At 36.6% G+C, this 23214-nt stretch overlaps 1 protein-coding gene across 1 annotated transcript in view; it reads right to left on the bottom strand.

Moving 5' to 3' along the window:
* LOC148940715 (uncharacterized) overlaps nucleotides 1-21762 on the bottom strand; it is a 40382-nt gene extending 18620 nt beyond the window's left edge. The window contains exon 1 of the mRNA XM_089105047.1: nucleotides 21432-21762. Coding sequence (XP_088961173.1) covers nucleotides 21432-21762 — 331 coding nt within the window. The remainder of the gene's footprint in view (nucleotides 1-21431) is intronic.
* Nucleotides 21763-23214: the final 1452 nt, after the last annotated feature.

The following is a 23214-nucleotide window of genomic DNA, read 5'->3' as shown; positions in this document are numbered from 1 at the left end:
GTATGTGTGTAGAGCATGGCATGGCTACCGCTAGGGCAACAGTCTAACCCTTGACGGTTTTAGGTATCCGTGAATAAGTTCTAAGGCGAGAGTGGAAGTTGGGACAAATTTTTGGAGGTGCCCACCTCATCTGCCCAGAGTCTCAGGCAAGTGACCCTAAATTTGAAAAAGTCGAAATTGGCTCAGATTTTCTAAACTGAGCTGAGACAATGAATAGATACTATTGGGAAAGGGATTGGAGACGCTGGGCATCCGTGAACCAGTGCTAAATTGAGAGAAGAATTTGGGACAATATTTGGGGGTGCCCACCCGCCCAGAGTCTCCGGCAAGTGACCAAAAAATTTAAAAAACACACAGAGACGACAGACACACAGAGACGAATCACACACAGAGAGGACAAACACACAGACACGACACATAGAGACGAAATATGCACGGAGAGGATACACACACACAGAGTCAACACACACAGAGAGACGAGACAAACACAAAGAAATGACAAACACACATAGAGACGACACACACAAAGAGACGTCACACACACACAGATAAGAAACACACAAAGAGACGTCACACGCACAGAGAGGACAAACACACAGAAACGACATACACACACAGAGACGACCCACATATAGAGACAACACACACATAGAGATTACACATATACGGATATGACCCACCCACAGAGGCTATACATGAAGTGAGACAACACAAAAATAAACACTCACCAAACACATGCCGACACTCAACATACAAAGAGACCACAGAAACACAGAGTATACACACACATACACCAGCACTAAACACTAACATAATGCATAGAGATGACACGTGCACAGAGACGATACACACAGACAGAGTCAACAAACACAGAGAGATGAGACACACACACAGAAATTACAAACCCACAAATAGATACAACACGCTCAAAAAGTCGACACAGACACACGAGATTACAGAAAGTGAGAAACAACAGAATCATCGAGAAAACACACACACACAGACAACTTCCAAACAGAGACGACACACACACAGAGACGACACACACACAGAGACTGTACACTCAAAGTGACGACTGACACAGAGAGACTACACACACACAGAGACGACAAGCACACAGAAACGACAAACACACACACAAAGAGAGACGACACACACATAGAGACAACACAGACACAGAGACGACACAAACACAGAGAAGACAACACATAGAGAGACGACACGCAAACAGAGACGACAACCACACAGAGACAACACACACACAGATACGAAACACCCACAGAGACGACACATGCACAGAGACGACACACAGACACAGAGTCCACTCACACACAGAGAGGACAAACACACAGAGACGACAGACACAAAGAGACGAATCACAGACAGAGAGGACAAACACACAGAAACGACACATAGAGACGACACATGCAAAGAGACGATACACACACACACAGAGTCAACACACACAGAGAGACGAGACATGGCGTATCTGATGAAATAATTTAGGTCGTATGATCAATTTAATTTTTTTTTAATACAGTAGATTTTTTTTTAGTAAGGACACTCAAGACAACACGCACACAGAGATAATACACACACACAGATACAAAACAAACACAGAGACGACACACACACAGAGACGACATACTCAAAGTGACGACTTACACATAGAGACGATAGACACACACACACATACACAGATACGACAAACACACAGAGACGAGACACATAGAGAGACGACACACACACACAGAGAGACGACAAACACACAGAGACAACACACACACAAAGAGAAGACACACACACACACATATACAACATATACAAATATACTTAATTCAGTAGTTTTTTTCAGTATGGAAACTCGATATCCTAAAAGTGTTTGATTCAAACTTTTACCTTGAGAATCGATTTTGTTGGGTCCCAGTCCACCAGCCTGAATGGTGGAAATACACTAGCTCAGTATTGGGGTCTAAGTCCACCAGCCTGAATGGTGGAAATCCACTAGCTCAGTATTGGGGTCTCAGTCCACCAGCCTGAATGTTGGAAATTCACTAGCTCAGAATTCGGGTCTTAGTCCACCAGCCTGAATGGTTGAAATTCACTAGCTCAGAATTGGGGTCTTAGTCAGTGTTCAGATTGGAGCGTTGGGGTCCGACTATCTGGGCTTTATTTGTCAAGGCCTGAATGCTAAGCGATGGACATGAGCTCGATTGGGACCCCATTGTGAAAATGGAAAACAAAAAACAAAAATATATTGTTGGTATGTGTGTAGAGCATGGCATGGTTACCGCTAGAACAACAGTCTAACCCTTTACGGTTTTAGGTATCAGTGATTAAGCTCTAAGGCGAGAGAGGAAGTTGGGACAACTTTTTGAAGGTGCCCACATCACCTGCCCAGTGTCTCTGGCAAGTGACCCTAAATTGCAAAAAAGTGGAAATTGGCTCAGATTTTCTAAACTGAGCTGAGACAATGAATAGATACTATCGGGAAAGTGATTGGAAACGCTGGGCATCCGTGAACAAGTGCTAAACTGAGAGAGGAATTTGGGGCAATATTTGGGGCTGCCCACCCACCCAGAGTCTCTGGCAAGTGACCAAAAATTTTAAAAAACACACAGAGACGACAGACAAAAAGAGACTAATCACACACAGAGAGGACAAACACACAGAAATGACACATAGAGAGGACAAATTCATAGAGACGATACACACACACACAGAGTCAACACACACAGAAAGATAAGACAAACAAACAGAAAAGATAAACCCACAGAGAGACGACATACACACAGAGACCTCACACACACATAGATACGACACACACTTAGAGTTGACAAACATATTGAGACAACACACACAGAGGCAACAAACACACAGATACGACACACACACAGAGACGACACACACACAGAGAAGAATTACACATAGAGAATACACACACACAGATAAGACAAACACACAGAGAATAAACAGACAGAGAGAAGACACACACACAGATAAGACACACACAAAGATAATACTAACACATAGAGAAGACACACACACAGATACGACAAACACAGAGAGACGACACACATAGAGAGACGACACGCACACAGAGACGAAAAACGCACAGAGACAACACACACACAGATACGAAACACACAAAGAGACAACACACGCACAGAGAGGACAAACACACAGAAACAAAACACACACACAGAGACGACACACACAGAGAGACAACACAGACATAGAGATGACAGACACACAGATACGAAACACCCACAGAGACGACACATGCACAGAGACGACACACACACACAGAGTCCACTCACACAGAGAGAGGACAAACACACAAAAACGGGAGACACACATAGACTAATAACACACAGAAATGACAAACACCCGTAAATGACAGAAAGAGACGACACATGCACAAAGACGATACAAAAACACAGAGACAACACACACACAGAGAAACAACACACGCACATACAGAGACGACACACACACAGAGACTACACACTCACAGTGACGACTTACACATAGAGACAACACACACATAGAGACGACAAGCACACAGAAACGACTCACGCACACACACACACACACACAGAAGACATACAAATATAGTAAACACCCACACACAGACGACACACACACCTAGACGACAACACTTAGAGAGACGACACTCACACAGAGACGACAAACACACAGAGACAACACACACACAGATACGAAACACACACAGAGACGAAACATGCACAGAGACGAAACAAACACACAGAGACCACACACACAGAGAGACGACACACACACAGTGACGACATACACATAGAGAGGACACACACACAGAGACGACAACCACACAGAAACGACTCACGCACACACACACACACACACACACACAGAAGACACACAACGAGAGTCAACACAGAGACAGAGACGACACACACACAGACACGACAACGGATAGAGAGACGACACTCACAAAGAGACGACAAACACACAGAGACAACACACACACAGATATGAAACACCCACAGAGACGATACATGCACAGAGACAACACACACACATAGAATTCACTCACACACAGAGAGGACAAACACACAGAGACGACAGACACAAAGAGACGAATCACACACAGAGAGGACAAACACACAGAAACGACACATAGAGACGACACGTGCACAGAGACGATACATACAAACACAGAGTCAACACACACAGAGAGACGAGACATTGCGTATCTGATGAAATAATTTAGGTCGTATGATCAATTTTTTTTTTTTTAATACAGTAGTTTTTTTTTTAGTAAGGACACTCAAGACAACACACACACACAGAGAACACACACACACACAGATACGAAACACACACACAGACGACACACACACAGAGACGACATACTCAAAGTGACGACTTACACATAGAGACGACACACACACACACACACACACACACACAGAGACGACACACACACAGAGACGAGACGCATAGAGAGACGACACACACACACAGAGAGATGAAACACACACAGAGACAACACACACAAACAGAGACGACACACGCCCACACCGATACGAAACAAACAAAGAGAAGACACACGCACGGAATTTCTGACCGTTTAAGTTTTGATTTTAGTGTTGTCAGTCAAAAGCTATGAGCTTGAGAAAAGAGCTTGAGAAAATTACCTGATTATCGAAAAATGGGGAAACACCCTCCAAAAGTCGACAGGAATGCCCCCCTCCGGCGCACCGGATTAAGTTAGGTTAGGTTAGGTTAAGTTAGGTTAGCCTACGTACGCGCTCGTACGTAGGCTAACGTAACCTAACCTAACTTAATCCTAACCTAACCTAAGCATACACCTAACTTTTTGCCTGTCTCTCACCTAACCTAACCTTAGTGAACCTTAAAATAACCTAATTTTTTGCCTGTCTCTCACTATGAGTGTGTGCCATCTATGTCAACATGAAAAAATGCTAGCGGCTATAGCGATCATACTCTATGCTTGCTCTTACATTGGAAGTGGCTTTCCCAGTGGTACTCCATGGTAGGCTATCGATACTATCTAGTTTAATGCATGTATTTGATTAGTAATTTTCATTCATTGAACGAATAAACATCGACATCATATTTAAAAAGAAGTGAAAATGAATTATTCGAGAAACGTGTGTATGCATGATAAAGTCATCGTTGCCTTGAATGCTGACAAAGAGATATATTTGAACTATAAAAAAGTAGTTGTGGAGATCTTATTGGGAATGTATGCCTACGTTGTCATGAAAGTGAGGAGTTAAATTCCTTTGGAGTACTCAAGAATTTCCGTATGTCAATTGGCGGATATACGAAAGTATCATTTCCAGAAAAGCTAGTACTCAAAGAGAATGCTAACATAAAAAATAAAAGTTGATGAAAAGGGACAACTTCTAGCTATTGGTTCGGGTAAAATGTTAGTTGCTGATAGATCTTATCGTCATCTTTCTGGTGTTAGCATTCGAATGAAAGCAAAGGGAAAAAGAAGACGTGCATACTGCTGTACCAACATCATAAATCATATCTTGTCAACGTGTCAGAAGTTTTACCTTTGTAAAAATAATGTGATAATAGACAATGAAATTACAGTCAAAATAAAAAGAGCATTGGCAGCCAATATCAATAATGAATGTCAAGATAAATTAATGGAGAATAAAGTTTAAGTGAACTTTATTGCTACCAAAGTTCATAAGGTCATTGAATTAAATAATTGCAAGGATTAAATTTGTATTGAACCTATATGTGACATCCCAGTAAAAATTGTATATGGCTCAAAATGGAATAATTATTCTTTTCCAAGTGGTTATGAACTAAGAGAAGTGAATAACTCTAGTGTCAAGAGAAAATCTAATGATTTATTTTATGGATCAGAATCAAAAATGTTCGAAGTGGCTCAATAATATTAATAGTGTCTAATAATGTATGTAGTGTAGTGTCTTTTATGTTAATATTCTACATGGTATTATTTCAATAAAAATATTTTATGCATTACTTCGTTATAGTTCTATAATTGTAGGATACGTTAGCATGTCAATGCTTAGAATGTATTAGAAAAGTCGGAGATTTTTTATTTTCTTTGGAAAAAATTAGAATTGGATTATAACTTTTTTCCTTTCTTCGAGAAAATTCAGAAGAGAACTTGAACTTTTTCTTCACTTCGTTGTGTAAACTCTGCTTGGTGTTGGGGTATTCAAAATGCCATAAAGTATAGTTGTGGGTGAAAAGAATTAGCACTTCAAGTTGTAAAATTGGTTTATGGGGGACATTAAGAAAGGTTGTGTGTGTGTAAGTTTTTTTTTGTGTTTGTAATTTTTTTTGTGTGTGTAAGCTTTTTAGTGTGTGTCTGTAAGTTTTTGTCTGTTTTTTAGTTTTTTTTGTGTGTGTAAGTATTTTTTTGTGTGTGTGTGTTTGTGTGCGTGTAAGTTTTTTTGTGTGTGTTTGTTTTTGTGTGCGTGTGTAAGTTTTTTTTGTGTGTGTAAGTATTTTTGTTTAAGTTTAATTTCTTTTGTGTGTGTGTATGTCTTTGTGTGTTTGCTAGTTTTTGTGTGTGTGTGTGTAAGTTTTTTTGTGTGTGTGTGTAAATTCTTATGTGTGTATGTTTTTGTGTGTGTGTGTAATTTTTTGTGTGTGTGTAAGTATCTGTTTTTGAGTAAATGGGTTTGTTTTATTATTATTGTGTTTTTCTTTAATTTTTGGTGTTTTTTTAATATTTTGTGTGTGTGTGTATGTGTTTTTTTTTGTGTGTGTGTATGTTTTTGTGTGCGTATAAGATTGTGTGTGTGTGTGTGTGTGTGTAAGTTTTTGTGTGTGTGTAAGTTTTTGTGTGTGTGTGATTTTTTGTGTGTGTGTAAGTTTTTGTGTGTGTGTAAGTTTTTCTGTGTGTGTGTTTGTTTTTGTGTGTGTGTGTTAGTTTTTGTGTGTGTATAAGTTTTTTGTGTGTGTGTAAGTTTTTGTGTGTGTGTAAGTTTTTGTGTGTGTGTAAGTTTTTGTGTGTGTGTAAGTTTTTTTGTGTGTGTGTAATTTTTTGTGTTTGTAAGTTTTTGTGTGTGTTTGAGTGTTTAATTTTTTTTGTGTGTGTAATTTTTTGTGTGTGTGTCTGTTTTTGTGTGTGTAAGTTTTTTGTGTGTGTTTAAGTTTTTTTGTGTTGGTAATTTTTTTTTTGTGTGTGTATTTTTGTGTGTGTGTGTTTGAGTTTTTATGTGTGTGTAAGTTTTTATGTGTGTGTAAGTTTTTGTGTGTGTGTAAGTTTTTGTGTGTGTAAGTTTTTTTTTGTGTATGTTTTTGTGTGTTTATAAGTTTTTGTGTGTGTGTAAGTTTTTGTGTGTGTGTGTAAGTTTTTGTGTGTGTGTGTAAGTTTTTGTGTGTGTGTAAGTTTTTGTGTGTAAGTTTTTGTGTCTGTATAAGTTTTTGTGTGTGTTTGTTAGTTTTTGTGTGTGTGTAAGTTTTTGTGTGTAAGTTTTGTGTGTGTGTGTGTCAGTTTTTTTTTGTGTGTGTAAGTTTTTGTGTGTGTACAATTTTTTTTGTGTGTTTGTAAGTTTTTGTGTGTAATTTTTTGTGTGTTTGTAAGTTTTTGTGTGTGTTTGTAAGTTTTTGTTTGTGTGTTATTGTTTGTGTGTGTTTGTAAGAGTATGTGTGTGTGTAAATTTATATTTGTTTGTAAGTTTTTGTGTGTGTGTTTAAGTTTTTGTGTGTGTTTATGTTTTTGTTTTTTTGTATTTATTTGTTTTTAATTTTTTTTTTTTGTGTGTAATTTTTTGTGTGTGTTTAAGTTTTTTTGTGTGTGTGTAAGTTTTTTTTTGTGTTTTTAAGTTTTTTGTGTGTGTCTAAGTTTTTGTGTGTGTGTAAGTTTTTGTGTGTGCGTGTGTTAGTTTTTGTGTTTGTGTGTGTAAGTTTTTGTGTGTGTGTGTAAGTTTTTGTGTGTGTGTAAGTTTTTGTGTTTGTGTAAGTTTTTGTGTGTCTGTAAGTTTTTGTGTGTGTTTGTGAGTTTTTGTGTGTGTGTAAGTTTTTGTGTGTGTGTAAGTTTTTTTGTGAGTGTAAGTTTTTGTGTGTGTGTCAGTTTTTTTGTGCGTGTGAGTTTGTGTGTGTGTGTGTGTTATTTTTTTTGTGTGTGTTAGTTTTTGTGTGTGTGTGTTTTAGTTTTTGTGTGTGTGTAAGTTTTTTTGTGTGTTTAAGTTTTTGTGTGTGTGTTTGTTTTTTTGTGTAAGTTTTTGTGTGTGTATTAGTTTTTGTGTGTGTGTAAGTTTTTGTGTGTGTGTGTAAGTTTTTGTGTGTGTGTGTAAGTTTTTGTGTGTGTGTAAGTTTTGTGTGTAAGTTTTTGTGTCTGTATAAGTTTTTGTGTTTGTTTGTAAGTTTTTGTGTGTGTGTGTGTACGTTTTTGTGTGTAAGTATTTGTGTGTGTGTAAGTTTTGTTTTGTGTGTGTAAGTTTTTGTGTGTGTAAAATTTTTGTGTGTGTGTGTGTAAGTTTTTGTGTGTAAGTTTTTGTGTGTTTGTAAGTTTTTGTGTGTGTTTGTAAGTTTTTGTATGTGTGTAAGTTTTTGTGTGTGTTTGTAAGTTTTTGTGTGTGTGTAAGTTTTTGTGTGTGTGTAAGTTTTTGTGTGTGTGTGTAAGTATTTGTGTGTTTGTAAGTTTTTGTGCGTGTGTAAGTTTTTGTGTGTGTAAGTTTTTTTTTTGTGTGTAAGTTTTTGTGTGTGTGTAAGTTTTTATGTGTGTGTGTAAGTTTTTTTGTGTGTTTTTAAGTTTTTTGTGTGTGTCTAGATTTTTGTGGTTGTGTAAGTTTTTGTGTGTGCGTGTGTAAGTTTTTGTGTTTGTGTGTGTAAGTTTTTGTTGGTGTGGGTAACTTTTTTTGCGTTTGTCATTTTTTGTGTTTGTTTATGTTTTTGTGTGTGTCTGAGATTTTGTGTGTTTGTGTAAGTTTTTTTGTGTGTGTCATTTTTTGTGTGTGTGTAATTTTTTTTGTGCGTGTAATTTTTTGTGAGTGTGTTTGTTTTTGTGTGTGTGTAAGTTTTAGTGTGTGTGTGTGTAAGTTTTTTTGTGTGTGTTTGAAAGTTTGTGTGTGTGTGTGTAAGTTTTTGTGTGTGTGTAAGTTTTTGTGTGTGTGTAAGTTTTTGTGTGTGTGTAATTTTTTGTGTGTGTAATTTTTTTTTTGTGTGTGTAAGTTTTTTTTTGTGTGTGTAAGTATTTTTGTGTGTGTAAGTTTTGTGTGTGTGTAAGTTTTTGTGTGTGTTTAATTTTTTGTGTGTGTTTATTTTTTTTTGTTTGTTTGCAATTTTTTGTGTGTGTGTGTAAGTTTTTGTGTGTGTGTAAGTTTTTTCGTGTGAGTGTAACTTTTTTTGTGTGTGTGTAAGTTTTTGTGTGTGTATGTAAGTTTTTTTTTTGTGTGTGTAAGTTTGTGTGTGTGTGTGTAAGTTTTTGTGTGTGTATTTTTTTGTGTGTGTGTAAATTTTTTTTTTGTGTGTGTTAAGTTTTTTTTTGTGTGTGTAAGTTTTTGTGTGTGTGTGTAAGTTTTTGTGTGTGTGTAAGTTTTTGTGTGTGTGTAAGTTTTTGTGTGTGTGTGTGTGTGTAAGTTTTTTTTTATGTGTGTAAGTTGTTTTTTTTGTGTGTGTAAGTTTTTGTGTGTGTGTTAGTTTTTTTTTGTGTAAGTTTTTGTCTTTGTGTAATTTTTTGTGTGTGTGTAAGTTTTGTGTGTGTGTAATTATTTACTGACCTTCAGTTGTTGTGATTTTAAAAGTTCCACTTATGTTTCAGCCAATCGTGTTTAACAAAAAAAAAACAATGGAATTATTTACTAATGTTCTAGCATATCCCTAAAAATAATGAACGCTTAACAAAATAATGCATATGATATTTTTAATGAAATAACGACATGTAGAATATTAATATAAAAATATTTTAAATACATTATTATACATTATTAGTACATTTGCGCTTCACTTTCCGTCAATTCATCTTTATATTCATTGATGATATTGTCTGCTAATATCCTTTTTATGCTGCCTGCGATTTCACTGTCTATTTTAACATTGTTTGTACACAGATAACAATTTTGGCATGTAGACAAGATATGATTAATGACATTAGTGCATGAGTATGCTTGTCTTCTTCTTGTCCTCTTTAAAATGGTTATGCCGGAAAGATGACGATAGGATGTATCAACAGGTAATGTGTTACCAGCAACAGTAGCAAGGACTTGTCCCCGATCATCGACAATTATTTTTATGTTTGCATTCTCTTTGAGCACTAATTTCTCTGGTGATGTTACTCTCGCATATCCACCGTTTGCACGATTGAAATTCTTTGGGTATTCCAAAGAAATCTAACTTCTCGCTGTCATGACAACGCATGCATACATTTCCAATAGTGTTACCACTTGCACTCGTTTCATAGTTCAAGTATTTCTCCTTGTCAGCATTCAACACAACGATGATTTTATCATGTGCACATAATGTTGTTTGTAGTTAATGGATTCGACCTACGACCATGTCGTATAACCGTCGGTCTGTTTGAACTGGCCACTGGAGTCGCTTCACCCCTTCTTATCTTCTTAATGGGTAGGGGGATCTCTGGAAAATCCTAAAAAAAAGTTTGTTTTTCATGAAAAAAAATCTTGAAAGAGAACTATAAGTCCTCATCAATAGTATTCACAAGAATAAGTTTTTAAAATTTAAATTAAAAGTGTCATTCTATTTTTCTGATACGATTTAGAGATGTAAAAAAAAAGTTGAAAAAAAAATGTCAGAAAAAGACAAGTTAAAAAAAACTGTCAGAAAAAAAACAAAAAAATTAAATAAAAAAGTAAAAAAAAAAAATTGGTCACTACAAACATTATGTTTCATGACATTCTAAAAGATATAATAAAAAAGTTAAAAAAAAAGTTAAAAAAAGCTAAAAAAAAGTTAAAAAAAAGTTTAAAAAAGTTAAAAAAAAAATTTTAAAAAAAAAGTTAAAAAAAAAGTTAAAAAAAAAGTTAAAAAAAAGTTAAAAAAAAATGTTGGGGGGGGGTGTAGAGGGAGGGGGTTAGAGGGAGGGGTGTTGGAGGTATGGGGTTAGAGGGAGGGGGTGGAGGGAGGGGGGGGCAATTGTGGCACTTTGGGCCGGTGGGGAACGATTGTGGGGAACTTTGGGCCGGAATAAAAATTAGGTATGGTTTACCTCACGTACTATGCTCGCAAGCCATTTAAATGCAGTTTACATACTTTTTTTCGTGTTTTGATATTGCTCTTTACCGACCTCTCGAGATCCAGATTCAAAAAATATTTAACAATCTGTTAACTATAATGGGATCCGTATAAATTTTATTAGAATTAATTTCTTTACCCACTGTGATTATAAAAGAATAACTTACTTCTTGCGTGTAGCTTTCGTCAATATTCCTTTTATTTGAATGCATCATTATATTTCAAATACCAATTCTGAACTGAGAAGATAACAAATTGTCAGAGTTTTTATATCCGTATTCAAGGTTAAACATAAGTCAACCACGCCTAACAAATTAAATTACAAAAAGAATTTCACAATTTCAAGCAAAGGAATCATTACGCACTTTGAACAGAAACAACACGAATTTTCACGGTGGTTGAATTCCGGTCATTACACTGTCTGCTTGTATTGACGGGAGCACTGTCTGCTTGAAACTGTTATAGCTATATAGGGAGACACCCCGCTCTTAAATATTATAGCTATATAGGGAGACACCCCGCTCTTAAATATTATATACATACTACTAGTATTGGTTATTTGGGAAGTATTAAGACGTTTTCAGGGGGGATTGTTTTTGATAGTGGGGGTGGGTGAATTGGGGGTCACGTGGGAGAATCTATCCATGGGGGAAGGGACATTGTCATGAAGGGAGCGCCGGATTTCCCAGCATTATTTAAAAAAACGATCAGAAGTTAAATTAAAAAAAAAAACAAGCTTTTCAACTGAAAGTAAGGAGCAATGTCAAAACTTAAACCGAAAAGAAATTATTACGTATATGATTGGGTTCACCCCCTAGTCAATACATCACTCTTTACGCTGAAGTTTTTTTTATTAGTTTCATAAGAGCAATTTATTCTAATTAACGGCCTTTTGTGATTCAATTTTATGCTTATTCCAATTGTACACAAACTATAAAGTTTAAACTTACAAAAACTTAGTAGCTTAGGTATAATTGTATAACTTCAGAAACCAGGGGATTGGGGATCGCCCCAATCAGAAACCAGGGGATCCCCTGATTGAGAAACCAATGGGGATCCCCTGGTTCAGAAACCAGGGGATCGCCCTCCAACCTAGTGTACTTTTTCTGGACCTAAAGGCATCGAACTAGAGAAAGGTAGCATACCGCAAGGAAAAAAATAAAATGAAATACATTATGTGATAGTATCTCCCTGAATAATAGACAATCGCTGGATTATTTATTGCACAGCTTTATACGGTAGAATCAAATAAGATAATATTTGATTTTCATTCTCTCTTGAAAACGTTTGGATTAGTCTCAAGTCATTCAACTTTTAAAAAAATATGACGTTATAGCAACGATAATTCTAAAGGGTTATGGTAGTATAAATACAATATTTTAGGTTTGAAATTTAGTGTTTATTGTATGGTCTTGGAGCTTTTTATTTTAAATAAATGGAGGGAAATGAAAACAAAAGATTTTCGTTTGAAATTTAAGCGTCGGCTTCCTTTCTTGTAGCCGCAAAAGCGAAATAAAGATGGATTCCCTGCATATGACAAACTTATAATGGGTTTACATGCTATAATAGACTTTGGTAAGGTATTTTTCTGGTTCGTCTTTCTCTCTCTCTCTCTCTCTCTCTCTCTATCAAGGAAACTTGAAATGAAATAAAATAACAAGAAATTCCCAAACTTGATGATTTATGACAGCTAGAACAAATACACTTTCAAATGGGGATACATCCATTTATTTGGACAGTGAAAAAATAGGTACAAAAGTCCAGACATTTCGGTCATAAATACTTCGACCGTCTTCAGAAGAAGTACTAGAATAATAAAATTCAAACTAGCATATTTATATACAACAAAATAAAAAACTTTTCGGGTCATTCACAACATAATGAACTTCCGGATTATTCACTGGATTATTTTCAGAGAGAGTTAGTAAATAAATGAATTTATCCCCATTTGAAAGTTTATTTGTTTGTCTTAGAACGGCAGTGTGGTCTAAGAAAACAATACCTAATTTGAAGGTGTTACGTCGAAAATATGTCGTACATATGGGGAAATGAGACCACCCCAGTAAACATCTAAGAACTCAACATTTGGTTTGCAATTAGAAGACACGGAAGAATTTACCACTTTCATTGGAAATTTGTTTTACATTTGGGCAAGATTATAGAAGAAAATTTACATCAAGAACTTTGAATGAACTTTGTCAATGAACTCTCTCTGAAAATAATCTAATGAATAATCAGGAAGATCATTATTTTGCGAATGACCCGAAAAGTAATTTATTTTGTTGCATATACATATGCTAGTTTCAATTTTATTATTTTAGTATTTCTACTGAAGACGGTCGTTGTATATGTGATCGAAATATCTGGACTTTTGTACCTGTTTTTTCACTGTCTAAATAAATGGATTTATCCCCATTTGAAAGTTTATTTGTTCGTCTTAGAACGGCAGTGTGGTCTAAGAAAACAATACCTAATTTAAAGGTGTTACGTCGAAAATACGTCGTACATATGGGGAAATGAGACCAACCCAGTAAACATCTAAGAACTCAACATTTGGTTTGCAATTAGAAGACACGGAAGAATTTACCACTTTCATTGGAAATTTGTTTTACATTTGGGCAAGATTATAGAAGAAAATTTACACCAAGAACTTTGAATGAACTTTGTCAATGAACTCTCTCTGAAAATAATCCAGTGAATAATCCGGAAGTTCATTATTCTGTTAATGCACCCGAAAAGTTATTTATTTTGTTATATATAAATATGCTAGTTTCAAATTTATTTTTTTAGTACTTCTACTGAAGACGGTCGCTGTATAAGTGACCGAAGCATCTGACTTTTGTACATATTTTTCACTGTCTAAATAAAAGGATTTATCCCCATTTGAATGTTTATTTGTTCGTCTTAGAACGGCAGTGTGGTCTAAGAAAACAATACCTAATTTAAAGGTGTTACGTCGAAAATATGACAGCTAGAACAGCAGCATTTTTTTATTTTTATTTTTTTTGCGTCCTCTGGCTACTTCTGTGCGGTTGGTTTGTGATTTGTACATTGTTTTTATAATTATTTGCTGAATTATAGGACCAAACACTGCAATAATAAAGTTTGAGTCAAATTTTACAATAATGAAACTGCTAATTTACGCAAAGGGAAGCGCCATCTATTTTTTTCCCCTAGGTTATCCGAATTAGCAAGCTTCTTGCCGATATTAGATTCGTTTGGGCCCTGAAATTAGCAAAATACTGACCGGATTTTAGACTAAACAGAGCACAGACCTGACCTCGGTACTGGAGGCCTGATTTCGGTAAGAACCCTTCTGCTGCTACAACGGCTATTCATACTATGACTATTATTAAGTTTACACGTATATAGGACAGTAATACTCAGTGGCAACAATTAGGGTGGGGAGGCAGGGGCCATAAACCTCTAGATTTGAAAAAAGGCCTTTTTACTTTTATTTAATAGCTACTTTACATTTTAGCTATGTGCTACATTGAGCTAGCAAGACTGGCAGACTGGTCGTTTGCATTGGTCACCCCCGTGATTTGTTTTTTCAGAGCCATTAAATAGCACTGCTACTTTTCAATGAATTTGTTTTGAAATATCCCTTCTGTCCGAGTTCTGAAGCATGCTAACTTTACTGATGGGAGACAACCTTGTTTTGAAATGTGTAAAACGATTTTTCTCCGCTGCTTTACCCAGTGTCGTGATCTCTGACTAGGGTTCTGTCAAAACTACGTGTTGGCTTGTCAACATATCTTATTTGTTGTTGTGAATCCATGATCAAACAATGAGAAATAAAACTACAGCAAACTTTGGACTTTTTTTGCGGAGAAAATCCGGAAGAAAAATGAAGAAAATTCAATGCAAGAAACTGGCAACAATTCGGTGTTCAAAGTGTCGGGTTAGTTGATATGAATTCCCTACCTATGACAATTTTTTGGAAACAAGCGGAACAGTAAATGACCCAGGTCAACATGAAAGTGTGGTCTCCATCTCCAAACCCGTTGCAGGTTCCGATATCAGTAACAGTCGAGAATATCTCTCAGATATGTCTACGACCCGTCACAACCAACCAGCTCAACCTATTCTTTAGAGATACCCGGCTCCCACTCCAAACAGAAGAAAATTCAGTACACATTATTTTAAGACTTACAAATGGATTGAATACTCAAAAACTTGGATTCTGTGTTTTGTTTGGCTTGCCGCTATTTTTTAGTGGGGCTCTTGAAACTTCTGGAAAAAAGGGCTTTCAGAGACAGGATTTTGCAAGTGGAAAGACAGTTCTTCTTTATTGAAGCAACAAAAAGGTGTTGAAAGACATAGGAACTGTGTGTCATCATGGGTGGAATTTAATATAATTATTACATATATTTCGAGATGTGCAGCGAATGCCTTGAGTCGGTCCAGATCACAAGACGCTCAAGAAAACAGAGATCACAAGTCGGAAAAAATCTGAAAAATGCTGCGCTCTTGCGGCCAGACGTCTTGGACAATGTATTTTTTACAATCCTATCACCGAAAACCTTCTGATTAGAAATTTAAATTGTGACTTATGCAATCTTATCTTCAGCTCGTTCAAATGTTATCCAGCAAATTACCGGTAATCTTGAAGTCCTAACGAGAGATTACATTGGTACCACTATGAACATTGATCACGTTTTAGCATCAAGAAATCAGTCCTAAAGTCAAGAGAAAGTCTTGTCGTCAACATACACTTCTGACCAAAATTTTGATTGAATATATTTGAGGAAATGATGAACGTGGGGGGGGGGGCTTGTTGCCCTTCAATCACTTTCGTCTATTAAAAAGAGCAATAGAACTTGCAATTTCCAATGAGCCCCCTCCAAAGTTTATCCGACCATCCTTTCTATAAAAACCGTATGTGCCCCCAGGGCAAAACTTACAACGCTTACCATGAGGGCTGTGGGAGGGGTGGTTCATCCTCAGAGACATAATTTCCAGACCTTCCAACTACGCTGAATAAAATGCCTATCTCAAAATTTTGATTGGATATGTTTAAGAAAAATTACTGGCGTGGGGGGCTGGTTGCCCTCCAATCACGTTCGACTATCAATAAAGGCACTACCCCTTTCAATTTCCAATCGAATGAACCCCTAACAAGCAGAGTGCATACAGTGTGTTTTATTGTGTTCGGAATCCTTTAAAAAGATCCTTTCATGTCGTCACCATAGGAATAGTTATTTAACCATTAGACTATTTGGGGTTAAATGGCTATTTCAAAATTTTAATTGTATGTTTTTAGAAGGGCAACTAAAAAAGGTATGAGAGGGGGCTGGCGGCCTTTCAACGGCTTTTCGACATCCCCTTCAACATATCCTGAAACTTAACACTTAATACTCTCAGCCGTTCTTAAAATGTTGTAGATCTTGTTTTTTGATAAACTGGATGCACATAGTGCCTTTTGATTTAGTAAAAAATACCCGTCAACATTCACCAAAATTTCATCTTAATACCCTTTGGCTTTTCGAGTATACCCAGAATCAATCCTTTCCAGTTTCTTTAATGATAAATCCTGCCTGTAAACAATGGGCAAATTGCAGAATTTACAATTCTTGCCACGGGGGCTGTGAGGGGCGTGACATTTCTAGAGGAATAGCTATTGGACCTTTTGACTAGTTTGAAAAAAATTAAAATCTCCAAATTTTGAAGTTTTGAGCAGAGGGGTACCTAGAAAAAATAAGCAAGGCGGAGGGGGGAGGGGGGTTGCCCTCCAATTTCTATTCCAATTCTCCTCAACATACCTTGAAAGTTTCAACTTAATACCCTCAGTCATTCCTTGGATATTGCTAATACTCACTTTTCACAACCAGCATGCACGCAGTGTGCATAGATTGTGTTTAGCATCCTTCTCAGCAAAGTTTCACCTTAATAGTTAAAGTTTTATTGAAAACCCAGGATCAAACTGATAGGATCTCAAAATTTTGATAGGATACATTCTTTTGGGATCTTTTAAAACAAAATGGCTATCTCAGAATATTGATCGGATGCGTTTGGGGTAAAAGGGCAGGGTGAGAGGGGCTGATTGTCCTCCGATTACTTTTGACTCTTTAAAAGGAATATTTATTCCTTAAGGTCTAAATAATTTTGAATTTGTTAAAGTTAAAAAAGTGAAAACATTTAAATGTATTTTGTTCCCCCTCATTTCTTGAAAGCTCAAAAGTAATACACTCAGTTCTTCCGGAGTTACGCAGTGTTTTTTATTTATTTCAACACTCCCCTTGACATTCTCTGAAAGGTTCACCTGAATACCCTTCATCTTTTCGGACATAAAGGTCAAACACATCCACTTTTCTCATTAACCAATACTAGCCTATATATAAGTAATGGGCGAATTGTATTAATTGCAGCCCTTGCCCCAAGGGTTGGGGAGGGATATTCAGCATAACCACTACATAATTACTGGACCTCTCAACCGTGTTGAACGAAATCGCTATATCAAAATTTTGATTGGATGTGTTTGAGGAATTGATGATCGGGGGAGGGGGGCTTGTTGCCCTGTTATCACTTTTGAATCTCAAAAAGGGCCCTAGAGCTTTGAATTTCAAACCGAATTAACTCAATCCGAAGTTTCTAGGATAACTCCTTCTAAACGAAGTGCCTTGTTAAAAAAAAAAAAATATGAATAATACATTGTGCTCACATCGCTCTGTACTTAGGCAGTGCTGTTGCGCTGCCTATGGTTGTACTTTACTTTGTTTTAGTTTTACCTTTTGTTAATTATAGACGTTAAAAAAATGACTATCGTACCAACGTTTTCACTGACGAATTCAGACGATTCGAACTGGACTTATCAGGAGTTTCAGAAACTCATATCCCTAGGGTAGAAAGCATGAAATTAGATGATATAGAATTTGTTTACTCAGGCAGGAAGGATGGGGTACTTATACAGGGAGTAGGGCTCATTATGACTAAGGAAGCTGCTAAGTCTTATTTAGGCTGGGAAGGTATTAATAATATAATACTAATTGCTCATTTTATGACTAAAAAGTTCAGGGTATTAATTATAGTATTATATGCCCTATTGAACAGACTGACGGAGATACTAGTGACTCTGATGAATTTACTTACAGTTACAAGAGCGAATAGAAAGGGTCCCAGGTAGAAATATGGTGTTTTTACTAGATTATTTTAACGCCGAAGTCGGTTGAAATATGAATAGATGGTATCCTAGCCTTTGTAAATTTGGTGTAGGGAAAGAAAACAGTAATGGCTACAGACTTTTGCAGTTTTGTACTTATAACAATCTACTTATAGCCAATACGGTGTAAGACTGGCAGGATCAATACAAGATACTAGGGTATATAGAAGTGCTGTTATTGATGTTAAAAGTAAAGATCGCCATCTAGTAGTTTCTAGGGTTAATTTAAAGCTCAAATTTCGGAAAGGTAACTACCTCCTGGGAAATTATGACTCCTGGATGAGAATTTGAGAGAAACTCTCCGGGAGCAGTTGAATATTAAACTTGAGAGTTAAAAATATGACAGGTTCAGGTTCATACAGTTTTATTAACAAAAAAACAACTCATTGTTAAAAAAAGTCGCAATAAAGAAAAATTTTACTTTAAAAAGCTACCTGTTGGATATCGTGAATGAAAATTAAACAAACAAAAAAAAAATGAAAAAAGGGGATAACAATAATAATAACTGAAATTAATGATGAATATATAATGGCATAAAATATAAAAAAATAAAAATAAAATATCTACAAAAAAAAAAAAAAAAAAAAACAAAAAAACAAAAGCCTTCTCTTGAACATTTAACCTTACCAAATTTCTGAAAAGAAATGATTTGTAATAAGCGTTTTAAGTTACGGCAAACCTTCAGCTTGACAAACAGAATTTTGGAACGAATTCCAAACTGACGGGCCCATGTGTCTGGTCACTTGACTCGCTCTCGTTGTGTTCCGTGGCTCAGATGCAAGACTATCCGCACTCCTAGTCGAATAATCGTGATAAAACGAATTAGGCTTAAAAATATTCATAAAAAAATCCGGTGCAAGACCATTCAGACACTGAAATACAAATACTCCAATTTGATAATCACTTATTTCACCAACCTTTAAAATTTTAAACTTTCTAAAAAGTGATTCAGTGCTATCAATACCACGATCATACCTTCCAATCAACCTTATAGCCTTATTCTGCAGAACTTGAACTCTTCCAAAATTGCAACTAAAATTACTCGCCCAAATCAAACAACCATAATTTAAATAAGGCGCTATTAATGAAAAATACAATAAAAGCAGAATTTTCAAAGGTAAAAAGTTTTGAAAATGGTTCAGAACTCCAAGGCCTCAAGCCAGCTTGCATGCTATGATGTCGCAGTGTTATCTCCAACTCAAGTTTCGATCCAGGATGGATCCCAGATATCGGATCTCTTCGACTTGTGAGAGCAGTAGGCCATTGTAAATCATGGCACCAGGGAGAGTGGGAGCAGAACCAGTCCTCTTAAACATCATGAAATTAGTTTTTGATGCATTGACACTAAGTAGGCTAGCACAAAAAAATTCATGTAGGCCATCAAGCGCCTTATTCGCCTTGAACAAGAGCTCTTGCAGCGACTTTGCTGCAATCACTAAAGCTGTGTCGTCAGCAAACGAAGTAACTGAAGCTCCGGGAATGTAGAATCTCATTGTGTCTACAAATATCAGGTACAGGAGAGGATCAAGAACTGAGCCCTGTGGAACACCACACTTTATGGGAAACGGCTGAGAAGATTTGCTACTCAAAGTCACTCGTAGCCTCCTTTCACTTAAATACGATTCAAACCAATTTAAAACACTACCCTTTATGCCTAAATAATACAGCCTTTCCAATAAAATCTTAAAATCAACAGTGTCGAAAGCCTTTCTAAAATCCATAAAAACGCCCATGCACTGCTCGCCATTCTCAAGTGCTGAGTTAATATTTTCCAGAAGATGCTGGACTGCCTGCGTCCTCGAATGTCCTTTCCGGAAGCCAAATTGACCATAGTGTAAAACACCAATTTTCATCAGATACTCGTAAAGCCGGTGATGAACAATCTTTTCATAAATTTTTTAACAAATCGGGAGAATTTATATTGATCTCCAATTCGATATGTCAGTTTTGACGCCGCCTTTGTGCAACGTTACAACTTAAGCTAGTTAAGGCTGATTCGGAAATATCCCCTTTTCTATAGAAATTTTGATCTTGCATACGAGAACAGGAAGCAAATAAACCACAACCGACTTAAGCTTTCTAAGGCTTATTCCATCAATTCCTGCAGTATTAGATTTAATCGTGCTAAGTCTCTTGCGTACCTTCTCTTCAGCATAAGGCTGTAAATTCATTTCGATACTTCTTCCTCACTCATCCACAAAACTGCTTGATTCGAAAACATGGGAGTTCCTTGCTTCTTCTTGAATCTTGCAGCCAATTTCAGAGAAATATTGTCCAAATGCGTTGCAGATTTCCTCCGTTTCTTCCAAGGTCCTATTATTTAGTACAATTTTTGGCTCCGATGGCTTCATAGGACCTTTTAGAAGATCATTCACAACTTGCCATGTTGCTTTGGGGTTACCTTTACTTTCTTCAAATACATTTGTAAAATATGCCTTCTTTTTTTTCCTTCTTAGGGCATTTGCCCTATTCCTTAGCTCTTTGTACATCACATGGAGCTCATTATTCTGTGGATGATTCAGCTGCTCCTCACACGCCTGATTTCTCATATTAAACAGATTAAGCAGCTCATCATAACACCACGGTTTTCTCGGTTTATTCTTTCTGGGGTTTGTTGCTTTAAGCGGACACGTGCTATCATAAATATTCGACACTATTTGGTTAAACTTTTCAAATGCTTCCGATGGATGATCTTCATTCAGTACTTTTTCTCAGTTAATAACACTAATTAGTTCTTCAAATTTTATCAGATTAACTGGCTTCAGTTCACGCATTGGTATTTTATTCTTTCTGTTATTTTTCTTCACTTCAGAATTCAAATGCAATAAAAACGGAAGATGGTCGGAGCCGGAGGAAGATGGTCGGAGGCTGGGCTTATAACAACAGAGCAGCACGCTTTACTTAGTATCGCTGAAGATACAAACACATTATCGATGAGCGTTTTCGAATGATCCGTGATTCTCGTTGGAATGCTCACGGTCGGGTATAAATCATTTGACATCATCAGGCTCAAAAAAATCCAAATTTGGTCAATGCATATTTAACAAATCAAAATTAAAGTCTCCCATACATATAAACTCTTGACTAAATCTATTTAACTTTGCAGCAAGACATTCAAGTCCTTCAGCAAACTCTTCAAATGATGCACTTGGTGGCTTATATACAACAGTAAGAATACAAGCTCGATTTTGAAACTGAATTTCTATATTAAAGGTTTCTATCTTACCTTCCTTCCGAATGTCCAAATCCTTTCTAATTTTCCAATTCAAATCCTGTCGGACAATGAAAGCCAGGCCTCCACGTCCCATTGATGATCGACTTCGAGCAATCAGTTCATAACCTGGAAAGTTAAAGGACGAGAGAAGGGTATCATAACCCAAAAATGTTTCACATAATGCCATTATATGTAAATTATTAGATCGGGAAATAAAATCAAAAATCTCATGGTAAGAAGACGTTAAATGACAATTCCATGTACATGCATGAAATCCAGACCTCCAAAGCTGATAACTGGCGATATTTACTATCAAGAGATGGACGAAAACTAATTTGCGACCCATCATTTCCAATATCCGTCAACAAATAATCATCAACATTAAATAGATTCTTTTGCAAATCACTCAATCTTCCACGTAAACTACTACTCATATCAACTTACGTAAAAAAGAATCCTATAATTTATCCCTTTTCCGCGCTCAAACGGGACGATATTTATACTCATAAGAAATAAAAAAATAACCAACAAAATAAAAATATAAATAAAGAGCAATATAGAACATCTTAACGAGATAAACACTACCAAACTACTCATAAACAACAAACTAAACGCAATCTGAAAGCGAGTTTATTCGACGAGCAGCTCGCTCACCCGGAAACATTGCGAAAACCTGGCCACGATCTGACCATACATTTTTCACGCCAAACTTGTCTCTCGTGGCACTCAGGATATCACGACGGCGCTTGGTTAGAGACTCAGACAAAAATATTTTCGAACCAGCCAATTTTGATTTACTCGCAAACACTTTACGGGCCGTCTCACAGGTAGAAAATCTCACGAACACTGGTGCAACTTTATCGTTTGCCGATCCTGGATTATTCAATTTCGACCTGTAAACCATAGCAAAATCACAATCAGAGATACCGGAAAGCCCCAGCTTTTTCGAGGCTATATTCAGAATGGTCGACTTCAAGTCAACACCAGGCTGCTGCTTAATACCGTGAAAAACTAGAGTTCCAAGCTGTTTTTCTTGCTCATAATAATCAATTTTCACTTCTAATTTTGCAATTCGGTTCTCTAAATTTTCAATCAGTCCTTTGATATTCTTTACTGATATCAACAATTGCTCTAGCTTTGGATTAAACCCAAGCGACACTGACGAGTATATTTCACTCAGGATAGTCTCAACAGAAGTTTTCAGAGTTCGGTGGTTTCCGCATTTATCTTGAACTTGCTTAGTAATCGCACTCATCATTGATTCTTTTGTCTTAGCGATTTCTTCCTCAGTTGCTACTATTTTAGCTAGCAAATCCGCGGTAGATGGTTCAGAAGAAACTGCTTTCAGCGACTCGAAAATTTTGTAAGCCGTCTTATGAATGTCCGGGTTCTGGTTAACCTTTTTAAACGCACTTCCGACATTTGTATCAGTTTTTGTAGATGCTTCGCAGTAATAGTCCTCAAACGAGATGAGACTATTCTCCGTTAGGCACGACTCTGTGTGATCTCCATAAACTAAGTAGTTGAATATTCCTTTTTTATCCTTTGAAACTTGGATAATTCTTACGGGCCACAGCGGGAATCTTTTGAAATTCGCTAACACAAGCTGGAACTGTTGGAATTTTGACATTACTTCGCT

This window comes from Artemia sp. Qi Xiang Cuo, chromosome 19 (genome assembly GCF_049724085.1).
Source record: "Artemia sp. Qi Xiang Cuo chromosome 19, ASM4972408v1, whole genome shotgun sequence".
Lineage (NCBI taxonomy): Eukaryota > Metazoa > Arthropoda > Branchiopoda > Anostraca > Artemiidae > Artemia > Artemia sp. Qi Xiang Cuo.
Note: the sequence above shows the minus strand (reverse complement) of the source record. Positions and strands in the feature narration are given on the sequence as shown.